General features: G+C 36.6%; 1 protein-coding gene across 3 annotated transcripts in view; it reads left to right on the top strand.

Annotated features, from left to right (window-relative positions):
• The first annotated feature begins 1,954 nt into the window (after nt 1–1,954).
• LUZP2 (leucine zipper protein 2) overlaps nt 1,955–15,299 on the top strand; it is a 585,694-nt gene continuing 572,349 nt past the window's right edge. For 2 of the 3 annotated variants that reach the window (XM_055282112.2, XM_055282111.2), the window contains exon 1: nt 2,156–2,408. In XM_055282112.2, the coding sequence (XP_055138087.1) occupies nt 2,347–2,408 (62 nt within the window). In that variant the 5' untranslated portion in view covers nt 2,156–2,346. Of the gene's footprint in view, nt 2,409–15,299 lie in introns of all 3 variants that reach the window. The other variant, XM_055282114.2, reaches the window with a different exon arrangement.

Here is a 15,299-nt window from a genome sequence, read left to right as displayed (position 1 = left end):
CTTTGAAGTAATACAGACTGAATTTGAATGCCATCGCCACTATATAAGTCTCTGAGCGACCTTGAGCAAGTTACTTAACTACTCTGAAACTGTCACCTTAACTGGAAAAGAGAAAAATTACAGAAATAACTACCACATTTGGTTTCTATGATTAGGATGTAAGATAATGGATGCAAAGTTGTTATATAAAAAAATGTGCTCTACAAATGTGAGTGTTATTTCCTGGTGCACACATTTAAAAAAATTACCAAGTAGCCTATGTCTTTGTTGAGTATACAACTCAAGTAATCTCCTTCAAATTGAGCAAGGAATTTATTGTTAGAAAACCCTGGCAGGAGCAAACTAGAGTTTATATTTTACTTGGAATCAGAGTTCTGTTTTAGAAAAGTGTGGTGTCATTTTTTTTCTTTTAAATGCTATGCAATTCACATGTTAGTTTATTTGTATATGCCTACTTATTAGGCATATACAAGATCGATAATGTTGTGGATCTTATTATTATTGCTCAAGGGGCTTTCACTTTTCAAAACTTCTTACTCATCTAGTTTAGCAGCTCAAGATTTTGAAGCAAATCTGTTTTACATGCATGTCTTAACCTTCAATCCCATTTAAAAAAAATAGAAAATTAGATGGTTAACGTTTTAGATTTGCATCCTCTTTAAAATAAAGCTTTACAGCAAATGCATTTTTCCTACAAATGTCTTCGAAAATGAGATTGAAGAGGACGTATCATCTAAATTTTTCTGTAAAGAGCTTGCCCCCGAAATAATTGGAACATGAACTGAAACCTCTAGATAGGAATTCCTGGACTCAGCTGTCCATTATCTTTTGGGACTTTGGTGCACCTCATCCTTTACTGAACACAACTTTATGTCAAACACTGGGCTAGGAGTGCTAGGTGTGATGTTTGAGGCAACAGTGGAATTTTTCTTAGGACTTAGTAGAACCAGTTCTTTTTAAAAAAATATATATAGTCAGATTTTGATAATATTCAGTCTGCTCATATCTGCAATAGTGATATCAAAGTCTATTTCACTAGGATGGCTCTTGTGAAGATTAAATTAAATATTGTGTGAAGAAGTGCTTTATACACAGTTATATAACCAGATAATATCCTGATGGAATTCTCATTCTCTCTGTAACACACACACACACAAATACACACACATGCAATATCATCTTATAAAGATCCTAGAATTGAATATCTCAGTAGCAGAGATAGTAGTTCTGTTTCTCAGAATTGCTTTTGCAAAATGGTGTTTTGGATTAGAATTGTGCTATTTAATTTTTCTAATTAAATTTTCTAAATAAAGCCTATTGAATATTGGATGTTAATGATAGAACATTTAAAAATATAGAAAACAAAATGACCTACAAAACCTCTACCTTCCAGTATCATCATTCCGAGCTGATTACTGTTAACATTTTAAGGATTTTTGTCCGCTAGGTCTCCTTGATGAGTTTCACCTGAGGAAAAGGACTTCTTCAGGTGTGTGAACTTGAGCCACTAGGTCCAACCCCATTGGCAGGTGCTGGTACAGACGACTGAAATCAGAGGAAGATCAGAAATCTTCAAAACCCAGAGCAGCAGATGTCTTAACGGTCCCGAAACGTTCTTTGGTTCTTTGCAGTCAACGTTCACGGGTTAAGAAGCTTGCAATGCCATGACGGGCTGAGGTTGCATTTCTGGACGCTGCTTACTCCCGCTTCCTTCCATCTGTTTCAGGCAAATCATTATGCAGTTCTAATTAGAACAATCTTCTAAACACTCTCTCCAGAGCGACGTTCTTCCAAACACGGTTTAAGCAGACGAGAGACACCTGCCTAGGACCCTACGCGTCTGGAAGTCTCTCCCAGTGAATTGGGTCTCATCTCCTGCCGAGTACGCAAGTTCAATTATTGGCAGCTTAGGTTTCTACACTCCGTGCCCCGCCCCGCGCCATCCTGGGGAGCAGCGGGAATAAATGATCAGCCCCTGGCCGGTGCTCACCCGACTGGCCAGAGCGCAGCCCGGTGACCGAAGCGCGCGGGGCGATCGCGAGCACCTCCCTCCCTCTCCCCGCGCCGCCTCCAGCGCGAGTGACAGTGCGCCCTCCGGGCTCCGGAGCGGCGGCGCCGAACAATCCCGGGCAGGGCTCGCCTCGCCGGTGACATCACTCCTGAAGATACTCCTCGCTCCCAGCGCCTGCCTTCCCCAGGCGTCCGTCCGTGTGCCCGTCTCCGCCTTTCCGCCTCCGAAGAGCGCTCATCACTGGCTGGGGACAGAGCCGGGCACCAAGGAGCGACAGGATCCCGAGGAGAGAGAGACAAGGCAGCGAGGGAAGGAGGACCCCGGCAGGCAGCAGCATGAAATTCAGCCCAGCGCACTACCTGCTGCCTCTCCTGCCCGCGCTGGTCCTCAGCACCAGGTGAGTCCAGGAGCGTGAGTGACCCGAGTCCAGGGGCGCTGCTGGGGCGAGGTTGGTCCTACTGTGGGTCACCAGTGGGGGCCAAGGCACTTCAGCTGTTTGCATCTCCCGCCTATGCAAGAGGGACGCTGTATGGTTTGGGCTCTGAAATCCTTCTGAGAGAGCAGAGCCCTTTCCTAGTTATCCCAGCCCCCTGGAGAAAGTCTTAGGATTGCTCTCAGTGAGGGATCAAAATCTTTCTCTTCCGAAGGAGAGAAAAGACATTTTACCCTCCGGTCCTATTAGTAGCCAAAACGTAACATGCGGTAAAAGAACAAAATACAGAACGGAAATAGACAAGGAGGGAATTGCCACCAGGCAGTGTTTTTACATTGGAGTTGTCTTAATAACCATAGAGATTCCCCCTTCCCCCAAGTGTGCCTGATTTAAGGAAGAGGAAACCAGAGAAAACAGATTAATCCTGGAAGATGCTAAGACTTGTACAAAAGTTCCTGGACTCCTGAAATGGCCTGTTTTCAACGTCTTGGATAAGCTTAGTGATAGGCGTTTTCTTCTGACTGTCTTGTGAACAGTTCTAATTAAAGAGCACAGAAGGCGATTAAAAGTTAGAAGACACTCTCAGAGTGCTGATGCAGAGACCCTAGTCAGAAACAATTAAGTACTGTACTCCATCACTGGCCATGGATGGGACTTTAAGCCCCATTACAGACGAGCTATTTTTAGTGGAGATTTAAAATGCAGAGACTGAGAAGAGTTTTGTGACTCCCCACTGTTGATCAAGTCCCAAAGTTGTGATGGGTTTGCTTTTTTCTTCCACAAGCGCAGCACAAAGGTAGACTGTTTATTTGCCCAGGACTGAGTCTTTATTCTGCATGCCCTTAGCATCATATTGGCAGCAACCTCTTTCCCTTGGCTACTATAAAATAAAATAACCCACACAGGATGAAGATCCTTTCAAGTCTACATGAATAGAAACATTATTTGATTGTGCATCTGATGGCAAATAAAGTGGGGATATAGGGTTGTTTCTAATTCTGAAATGGAAAAGGATGAAGAAAACTTACTCTCTCTTACAAATCAAGGCTGTAAAATTCTCGATTCCGTTCCTAATCTACACACCTTCTTTCAGGCCTGTGTAACCAAACTTTCCTTTTAGTGTAGAGACTATTTCATTTACCCTCAATAATTGATAAATTTAGTCTTTCCTTGCGAACAAAGCCCAGGTGACTTTTCCAGATTAAAATGAAATGTGAGTTTGATTCTTCATTTTCTCTAAGGTTTGCTTGTCACTTCAGCTCATAAAGTGCAGATGGTTTTAAAGAAAACCAGTTTGCTTCCCAGTATTATAATTAGTTGCTCTAAATACAGAGCCCATTTTAATATTTGTGGTTAGCTCTCAACAGTTCAATACAAATTATACATCACAGTTATTCTTTAAATTCTTGCCATTCACTCTTATGTTGTGATTTAGTCTTCCAGAGAAAGGAAATTTTCTAACTTTGGACACTTAAGTAGATGCCAGTCAACATATGCATAAAATAGCAAATATTTAAACAATAGAAATCCAGCCCACAGTGATTTTAGACTGTGAACATCTCTAGAGTTCCAAAAGTACATTTGCTTTTTAAGGATACTATAATTAAATTGAATAAAAAAGCTCTATAGTTTCTAGCTTCCAAAATTTTAATGTTCGATATCTGATACAGGGTCAAAAAGCTATTATCTTCTCCTTTCATGAAAGTGTTGATTTTGATAGGGATAAATTTCTTTAAAAATAGTTAACACACTTATTACAACAAAAACTGGAATAATCATCTAGTTCACTTTAGTTTTGAAACTTCTGCAATGCTTGTGGTATGTGAAAACTATGGTTATTAAATTTTACCAGAAGAGAATGCTGGGCTTGAAAAAAAATGAAATGTTCATAATAAGTAGCATATCTTATTAATGTGATTACTCTGTAGGAATTCATTTTACTGGATACCCAGAATACCTTGTGATATTGAACAAATGTGAAAAGGAATGTGGTACTGTCAGTGTCATTTTGCAAAGAAGAGAATAAGTTTTAAAGATCTCTAACAGAAGGCCATTCTGTGTATAATATTTAACAGTTCTTATAGGCACATGGTTAACGTGCAGATTAGAACCTAAACTGAGCAGCTTTGCAAGGACAGTTGTGTTAGTAGGGATGAGCTTATTGTCCTGCTGGGAAAAGCTGAGTGGCTCAGCCATGGCCACCTGTGACAGTGGGTTTTCTGGCCAAAGACTTCTGTTAACTTAGTTTCTTAGTCAGTAGTCCTGTATGTGAAGCAAATGGTATTTCACATGTTTGGATCACGCGGGATTCATTAGCAGGTGGTGGTAATTGCTAGTTTTTCCTATAGCCTTTGGGTAATCTCACCTGTCTTTTATTGTCAAACTCTTTCCAAAGTGTAGGGAATGCAGAGCGGAGACTCTTAATGCAAAAAAATATATATATTTGTTTCATTATATCTTTCTCTGAGTGCATTGCCTTAATACTTTGCTATTTTATTTCCAATAGTTCTGAAGTTCAGTTGTATTTTAAAGCAATCTGTTCAGTGAAACAAATGCTGCAGGTGAAAAGGTAGTCTTTTGACTGTGTTGTGAACAGGTGTAATGGTATCTAGCCCACAGTGACTATCCTGTCTTTTAAATAGAAATTTTTGAATAGAAAACAATCCTGCCTTTTAAATAGACATTTTTGAATAGCTTTGTCTTTTTGTTTGTTCCTCCTCCTCACCTTTTCTGAAGCAACTTTAGATGCTGAAGCACAAAATCCCGTAATTTAATCACAGCAAACATCAATGGCCCCCAATCAGAGTTAATGTATTTGTCCTGAAAGAAAGCTAAATGTTCACTTTACACAAAAGCCAAGCATTTTTCTCTGTTTTACTAGTAAACCCCATACAGTTTTAAAAAAACAAAGAAAAAGAGCTGTTTAATTTCCTGGCATATGGTCTCTCCTGCTTAGAAAATGCATATAAATTACCAAAAAAAATCAAGTTAATGATATGAATAATGTAACTAATACAGAAACTCATTTAAACTGTACACAAATAAATGTGGTCAAAGAAAGCAAACATGTTGGTTTAATAGCTTTGGAGTAGAATGACTATACTTTTAAGATAGCCTTGTTGTATAGTATTAAATTGCTATTCCAAGGTAGGCAGTAATTCACTTCAGAAAGAAGCAGTATAGGTATTGAAAGTAATGGTAGGGTGAAAAATTCTTTAGAAGTTCTTGGTGAAAAGGGACCTATGGAGTGCTGGAGAAGGCTTGTGCTTTATTCTGCTGAACCTCCGTTCCTTTATGCTGTGGTTATACTCTTGATGCCGTTGGATTGTTAACTTTTAAATGACTTAATAAGGAGAGAGACATGGCAGGGGAGGAGTGAAGGTCTACTGACTTCTGGTGGTTTTCCATGAGGCAAGAACTTTGAGCAGATGGTCGGTTATAGTCCTCACAACAGGAGTTACCTTAGAGGTCTCTCCTGGACCCTGTGATCAGCAGTCACACTACATGTTTATTTTGGAATCTATTTTTAGATGATACTATATATTGAAGATGCCCTGGACTATTTGTTCCGTGAATTAAACTAACCTCAAGATCAACTTGATTTGTAGAATAAAGGACAAGAATCACAATAAACACAATGAGAACACACAACAAATATTTTTACCCAAATAAATTTGATGCAAGAAGCAGTCTCACCTTAACTCTCCTGAAATATTTTGAGGCAACATGGGTTTGCTTCCTAAGTCCTGTGCACAGTGTCTGCCACACATGACATTTTAGAGGATGCTACCTTCATTCCTTTATTTGTGATAAAAATTGTACCTTCCATGTAAATGAGATAGAGGAATGGCTTTCTTAAGAAGATATTAACACACAAATATTTTGACTTCTCAAATTGCACTTTTGCACCTTAGTCGCCTATTTCCAATAGCAGTTTTTAAAATGACTTATCTGGTGATTATCTTTGTGGATTAAATTTTCTCTATGATTAATGATAGGGACATCTCAAATATTTGATTTGTCTGTACAGTTGTCCTTAACCAAACTCCATGTAATTGAAAGGAAGAACTTGACCTTCTAACCAGGAAGCAAAGATCACTGAAACCACTGAGGAATGCGTGGTTCTAATGAAATAATGTTTTCTCATGTGTGTTATAAGAAACTATGTGTGCGGCTGTTTCTCAGTGACTTCTAGAAGATTTGCTAAAATCCCTTTTACAAATGGTGCTAAATCATTTAAGTAACCTGATTAAACAGGTACTGTTTAAAATTATGGTTCCTTTTCTGAGAAATCCAAAAAGACTCTCTGAACTTGTCTTCATCCCTGTAGACATGTCTTTGATGTTTCATTATTATGCATTAAGAATGTGCCTGCTATCAGTCAGTTATTACATGAACCATCAGGGCAATAAAAAAATAGATTAGTTATGTATATGCATAATCTAGTCATATATACAAATAATGATATATAAAATAAAACTGGGTAAATAACAACAAAATTTTACACAAATTTCTAAGTGTGAATGAAGCAAAGAGTTAATAATGCCAATTAAGTGGTATCTGGGGCAACTTCTACTTTCCAAGGATATTGAGAAGAAAAATATTTTCTAATCAACCTCAATATCCTGCCACACTTACTATATGTTATTAGGTAAACTTCTTATCCTCTCTATCCAGTTTTCTGATGTAGAACACAGACCTTCTCATAACACCTACTTGAGAAGGTAACAGCCTTCACTTGTAAGGACTGAATGAGTTTATCCGTGGAAAGAGTTTAGCATATTCCCTAAATATTCAACAGAGGTTAGCCTGTATAGTTATTATGGTATTATTAATATTATTTTTATGAAATCTTTGTGATTGATTTGGCCATAGCAGAAAAAAAAAATATAGATACAAATCAATTAGATGACATGAAATTAACAAGAAGCATAGTCATCATCCAAAATAAAAGAATGATTGGTCGAGAAGAGAGGAAGTCAGAGGTATAAAGGGGGTTATTTGGTTATTAGGCTAGTTTTTTTCCAAAGTGTTTTGTTTGTTTGTTTGTTTGTTTGTTTTTGAGATGGAGTCTTGCTCTGTCGCCAGGCTGAAGTGCAGTGGCTCCATCTTGGCTCACTGCAATCTCCACCTCCTGGGTTCAAGCAATTCTCTGCCTCAGCCTCCTGAGTAGCTGAGATTACAGGTACCTGCCACCATGCCCGGCTGATTTTTTTGTATTTTTAGTAGACGGGGTTTCACCGTCTTGGCCAGACTGGTCTTGAACCCATGACCTCATGATGCACCCGCCTCGACCTGCCAAAGTGCTGGGATTACAGACATGAGCCACCGTGCCCAGCCCCTCCAAAGTGTTTTTGATGGTGCTGGGCACTTTGGTGAACACCATGAAAATCTGGAATATTTAACTTAATGACTTAGAATGAGATTTAGCATAAAAGTGAATATTTGTCTGTTTGTATACCTAATTAAAATGTAATTGCTATAAATTTTGATATGAAATCAAAGCTGTGAGTACAAGTGTCAATGAATAAAAGGGGAAGTTTTCAAACTATATAGGTAGGGTAGACTTGAAAGTTTTTATGACTTTATTTTCTACTTCTTCATTGATTTCATCATTTACCAGCAACATTTAAAAGGTACAAATGTTTAGAAAAATTAAAGGAATAAAAGATAGTATTAACATTTTTTTCTACTATGGAGAACAAATTAAGAATCACTGATATAGAGGAAGCCCAACGATTATAGTTTTAAAAATGACCATGTGAAAGGGATCTTATACTAAGTCAGTTTTTAAATAGCTTTAGTGGTTGTTGAGCATCAATTAGTTCACACATATATTATCATAAACTTTTCACAGTTATGTAATAACATTCTATTGCATGAAAAAAATATTTCTCTTTGTTTTGCTATAGATTACTGTGTGAATGTGAATGTGTTGACAATGACATCTGTGAACTGAGTGGATTATAGAAAAGGGTGTAATTTACGGCTAAGAGTAGATGAAAGGTACAGATCATGTCAAGCTTGCATCAGAGAAAGTACAAATATTTACTAAGACGTCTAAGAACTTTGCTTCATGAGTACGAAGACACAAGGTGAAGGTCACCCAAGTAAACAGTGTTCTCTGAGGATTCTTTCATAAACCCTAGGAGACATAATTGTACCGTAGGTAGTGATTGCATTGCAATTACCTCTGAATTGTTTGGTGTTGCTTTCCAGTGTTTTAATCTCTTTAAGTGTACTTTAAAAAGCCTACTATTGGGAAACATACTGTGAACACAAGAATGTGTTCTAGTCCAAAGCCCTACAATTTAGAGGTGAGAAAACTGAAACCCATGGTGACTGAAACTTGCCCAAGGTCGTAAAGGGAAACGAACTAGAACCCAGAACTTTCCACTATATTCATTCTGTTCTGTTCTGTGAATGTTCACTATGACATAGCTATTCTGTAATTAAGCAACATGTGACTAGTTGGTACCTATGAAGAATCCAGAACTATTCTAGTTATTATGGAGTATAAAATAACTTAACAAATTATTGAACCACATGTAATCATCATAGAACAACCGGCCATAAGACAAAAGAGAATTACAGTAATAAGAAGTTGAACATCCTGTATTCAGTAGATTTTTCAAGAATGAGCTGGCCTAAATAAGATTCTAGGTCATTTTCAAAACTCAATGCAGAGTCATTAATGAGTTCTCATCATTGCACACCATTTACCTCTCATAAGATACATCTGTAATGGTTCCTGCTGATCTTTCAGTTCTATTGTAAGGTGGTATTTTTGGTGCCTTTGAGATCTTTCCATTGAAAGTATTTCCTATAACTATAGTTCTCAGACATTTGCTCATATAAATCTCACTTGATAAATCTATGCTGAAACTGTGGTATTTCTCAATGGGCAGCATGCTAACTATCTTGCAAAGATGTGTTCCTAAATATGTTCATACCTGGCTTTAATATAAGATTACATTACATTTTCTTTGGTTTGCATTTCTCTACACTTTCGTCACAGCTTGTGTGATGATGTAGTTATAGACATATAACATTTTTAGGTTCAGATGGTTGTAGATTATTCCACTTGCACATGTTATAAGCTCTTTGCCTTTGCATATGTTCTTTAACCATTCTGAAACTTAATTTTCCCCTCTGTAAAAAGTAAAATAATAATATCTAACATTTAGGGCCATTAAGATTAAATAAAATGTATTTAAGTGTGTCTCAGGGCACATAGCTGTGCCTTGTAGTCCCTCAGAAAATGCTAAGATGTGTTCATTATTACTATACATAGATATGATGATTTAACATGTTTATTTTATATAGAACACCTCAAGCAATCAACATGTAATTTAATAATTTTTTTAAAATTCAAAATAAATGAAGTCCTTAAATTAATTTCATAGTTCTAGACTAGTACAGCCAAAATTATAAAATTATAATTTATTTTCTAATAAGATTCTCCTGGGGCCAGGGCAAGTAAGGAACTAACCCAATGAATGGCTTTCATGAAGATGTGAAACATTACCCATTTCTGTGACAGAATGCATTTTAGAGAGTACCTGAAGAGAAAATGCTTTACTCTAATTTCTAATTCTCGCCAATAACTTAATAACTGAAGGTCACAAGCATTTGGCATCTCATCTTCAGTTTCCTCTTTTTATTTTTTCCTTTCTTGCTTGAAAACGAGTAAGACTGAAAGTGTGCAGTGACTCGCTGTCTTCCAAACTAGTTCTCAGAGCTGAGTTAAGGTATTGGTAAGGGCTAAATCAGATTCTGGGACATTCATCTCATGTCCCCTGTGGAAGATGTGACTTCTTCTGACTTCCTCCTGCCTGTCCTCCAGGGGGTTATGATGGTTTCTGACCTTCAGATTCTGATTCAAAACATACTGCTACCATCTAGAATCACTTATTCCCTGAGTGTTGATAAATGGAGTTGGGGAGTTTAGGGGAGGAATGGAGATGACAAGAGGTGTTTGGCATGTTGCATGGGGTTAAATCCAAAAGAATGTGAGCTCAGATGGAGACTCTGAATCAGACTTACTTGTTATATGAATTTAGAAACGTCAATGAACATCTCTTAGCCATATTTAACAGTGCCTCTCTCATAGATACGTCAAGAGGATTGAATAAGCTAATGTATAAAGAATAGCATCCAGCACAGAGAAATACAGCTCACTGTATCGACAGTCTTACATTATCTAATTAAAATTTTACCCTACCAGATTGTACATGCATTTCAGCAAGAGAGGTCATTGAGAAAAGCTCGTGTGGCATAGACAAGTTAGGATTGTTGATGAAGAGATTGTGGAGCTCATGCCTAACCTCCTTTATTACAAACTAAAAAACCAAATAAAATGGTATTTTTCCTTCAAGAAAATGCAGATAATTTGGGGCCAATGCGGAAGCCAATGCTCTATTATCTTAACCAATTCCAGTTGGGAACACTAATTTAAACACCTATAAGGATTCTAAGGTAGAAGGAAAGGAGAAACTTAGCACACTTGAGCTACTGGAATGTAGTGTGCTTGGAAAGAGACTATAAGACTGGAAGGGAAAGCACCGATCACTAGCTTTTTCTTTGTATATAATGTTCTCTTTTCTAATCCTTGCAGTCATTTATTGCTGGCCTTTGAAGTAAACTAAGCATTGGGCAGGAAAAGGTGGAAAGTCTCTGAATTATAAAAGAAACAAGAAAATGCATGAAAAATTGGAGTAACATCTTAGGAAGACACAGATATGGGCTGAAGAAGTTTTATATTGTTGTAGCTTTTTCCTTCAGATGCCACAGAGAAAAATGTGAGCTCCTTCTGCATGTAAGTTCACATAAAAAAGTGAGGGGCGATTTTTTCTTTTTCTGACATGACAGTTTAGAAAGATATTGAAGTATATCAAATCCCCTTTGTGTGTTCTCTATATATCTTTATTTCAGTTGGCCATTTTATAGAATGATAACCTACAGGTTAGACCAAGATTTCTGAGGACTAATCATGTCTCTAGAAGTGATAGCTACTTACTCTTTGTCACTTAATCCTTACCTATGACAACACATTATATTCATATATGATTCATCACTAGGGACACCCAAGTTTTGCGCTCATTAAATGACTATCCCATATTCCCCCAGCTAAAAATTGGTCAGATCCTAGGTCATTATTCTGAGAATGGCTTTATGAATGAAACTATAGGGCTGCCTATATAGAATCTAATCTCTGTATAAATGTACAGTGAAGAAAAGTAATAATCATTACTACTAATAAGAAAGCAGAAGCTAAACCATACTGGCAAATGACTGCATGTTTTCAATAGGTGAGACAGAGTACATTAAAAATATTCTTAAAATAAATCAGCTAAAATATTCATTAGTTTGAAAACCAGCCAAAAAAAGCCTTTATTATAAATGCAAAAGTTTGCCAGGTAATACATGTTCTCAATTTAGAGTTTCTCCAAGTATGCCCCTCATTCTAATTGAATGAGAATTACCCGTGATGGTCCTTAAAAAGACAGGTTTCAGTTCCTACCCTAGACATTGAATTTTCACTTTAATGTGGAACTTGAGTGCTTCCTATGTATATGAGAGCTTAGAAACCAGAGCTCTAGTATTTCAGAACTATAAAGTCCAGTATACTTTCATCTCTTCGCCATTTACTCAACATGCAAATTGTAGCTGAAGTCAGGAGAATGGGAAGATGTTGATGTTTTGGCAAAAATCACACCTTTACACATGTGTATAAATACATTTAGTAAATGAGGATTTCATTGTGCACCAGGCTGCTTTTATCAGTCAATTTAAATGAAAATAGTTATCTGCCTCACATACCTTTCTTTAAAGGGCTGAAAAAATGCTCAAATAAATTGTGTAAAATATTTACATGGATTTATCAGGGGGTATACTGTATTTAGAAAATATGTGACAAAAGGTGAAGTGTCTGAGATAAACTACAAAGAATTCGAACTTAACTTTCTCTCCCTCCCCAGCTTTCATCACTGCAAGTTATATAATAAAGAGGCAAAAAATTCCAAGACTTACACATGAAGCCATATAAATGCTTGTTCTAGGCTACTTGGGGCAGGAAATCTGAACTTTCAAAATGAGGAGAAGCAATATTTACGTGGTAAAAATGAAAGTTTTGATCATCTTCTCCCTACTCCCCATATGAATGGTGGTTGGCTTTACATGATGTTAAACATTTTTTTTCAAAGAAATGTGTGAATTAAATAGAATGTGCAACTATGCCAGTCATATTGCCCTAGTGCCTAACCTCTGTATCATTAGTTAATTCTCCTGAAGTGAAAAAAGAGACTTAAAAGATAATATAAATAATAATATTTATAATAATATAAATGAATAATACTTAGCAATTATATAATGCCACCAACCAGGTTAATCTTTACAATAAACCTTGAGGTGATTACTGATGTTGCTCTAATTTTATAGATGTAGAAACTAAGGCACATGAGATTAGATTACTTGGCCAACATTATAACTGGTAAGAAGTGGAGTCTAAATTCAAAGGCCAAGTGGCACTAGAACATACATTCTTAATCACTGTACTACAGTGCCCCTTAGGATGTAAAATGAAGCTCTAGGATGGCCTTAAATTTTTGTGTTGGCTTCATTTGTGGGTTCTAGTTGCATGCCCTTCTGCAAATAAATAAGTAGCCAAAATTTTATATGCAGTTAAAGAAGGAAGGCAAAATGTTACTTTTTCTCAGGTAAGCTCACAACTAAAGGTGACAGAAGGTCCTTTCTTTAAAGTTATAACTAAAATGTTTATTTTGTTTTTGTGGTAAAAGAAAAATAATCATATATTAGCATGGTAATATCTTTATGTGTGGAGGTTGTGTGTTAAAAAATACCAGTGAACTACAGTTTTCTACTGCCTGACTCCAGATGTCTTCCAAGTGTTAATTGTGGGGCTTAGGAACAAGTGTGTAGAATCAGGCTGACCTGTGTTCTAATTATAGCTTGCTATCTTCTACTTGTGTGATTCCAGGTAGCTGTCTCAATTCCTCAGACTCATAATTTAATTTTTAAAAATAATTTATAACAGTAGCTAAAGGTTACTGCTTGTTTTCTATGTGTAAGAATTGTACTACAAATTTGTCTAAGGTTACTTTATTTAATGCTCTTCAGTGCCTTATGAAGTGCTTGCTTTACAGAATGAGACATTAAGGATTACAGAAGTTAACATATCTAAGGTCACAAAATTAAAAAGGGGTAGAGGTGAGACTTGAGCCCATGATTTAATAGACATAAGACTCAAGATTCTAATTCAAGGTCAGAATCCTGAGACGATAAAAGTTAGCAATAAAATTTTTGATGGCCAGACATTTGGGAAGTAACTCAGAAACTAAGGAGCTGTTGGGACTATATGTAGACTGATGGGACAAAGAACTTGAATCATACACACGCGACCTGTGTGATGAGTGAGGGTTCAGTGCACGGTAGGTTCTTGCCCACTGTTTGCATTCTGACCCTCAAGACATTCCATGTAGGAAATAGTATCACCTTTGGTTTTAGAGAAGTGAAAAGCGACAAACTCAACATTCACATTTGGTCTGTCTTGAGAGCCGTACCATATAATAAGAACAGCCAGATTTTTCTTAGAAAGTCGTTTGGCTGGAACTGTTCTTCCACTGGTAATCAGAAGATGGCACTGTGAAGTATAGTACAGTCACAGCTGTTCTAGAATTAACTCATTCATAGACTGATACATTTGCCTCGAAATTTGTATCTAAAAAAAGTATATAATACGTACTACATGATATATATAGTATATATAATGTATGGTATATATTATATATGGTATAGTATATATTATGTAGTGTATATAGTATATATGTAATATATAATGTATATATGTATTATATAGTATATATTATATGCATATTGTTATAAATATATTACTCATAGACATCTTGCATTTTCCTGAATACTTATCCTTAAAAATACGGTTTATAACATAAAATATATGCTATATATACATAATATATAAATATATTCCATAGTATATATTATATGCATATTGTAATAAATATTTTAAATATATTACTCATAGATACCTTGCATTTTACTGAATACTTATCCTTGAAAGTAGGCTTATTTGGTAGCACACTGTCATTAGCTTGATTCCAGTAATCACTACAGTGTTTGCTCTATGTCTACCTTTCTCTCAAAGGAGCATAGACTTGCAACTTTAATAATGAATACATTTCCCCTATATATTCTTTTACTCAAGTGACATAACATTAAGTGAATTCTCAAAGACAGCTTAGACAGGTAGTGGGCAATGTGTGAGGGAGACATAAAACCTGGCATTTTTATAGTGTTTTAATTTTAATTGTTATACATGCTCATAACTCCTCACAACATCTTATGTAGCAATTCGTAATAACCTCATTTTATAGATGAAGAGAATTTTAGTAATCACAGCCAGGTAGCTTAAACCTAGGTCTCTGAATTCCACATTCACAACACCAAAGTTGCTTTGGAACCTTGAAAGTTGGGGTGCAAAGGAGACAGAGTTACCAAATGGCTAGCTCTTATGTCTTAAAGAAAGAAAACGAAAGAGCAGAGTGTACTGAGGATTTAAATTGTGATGCTACCCATTTTTATATTTGGAAGATGAAGCCACAGGTACCAGCCTGGCAAGACTAAAGAAGGTGGTGCCTATGCAATGTCTGGCATGTTCTGCCATGATGTTGGCTTTGGTTCTATATTGGCTTAGGTGCATTTCATAAGTTCCTGTAAGTCCCTACCTGTAACCCTTGCTACCTTAATCTGTTGAGATCCAGGTTTTTTGTAATGCATCAGAAAATCCCAAATTACAATGCCTTAAACAAGATATAA

This window comes from Symphalangus syndactylus, chromosome 6, assembly GCF_028878055.3.
Source record: "Symphalangus syndactylus isolate Jambi chromosome 6, NHGRI_mSymSyn1-v2.1_pri, whole genome shotgun sequence".
NCBI lineage: Eukaryota > Metazoa > Chordata > Mammalia > Primates > Hylobatidae > Symphalangus > Symphalangus syndactylus.
This window is presented reverse-complemented; position numbering and strand designations above follow the sequence as displayed.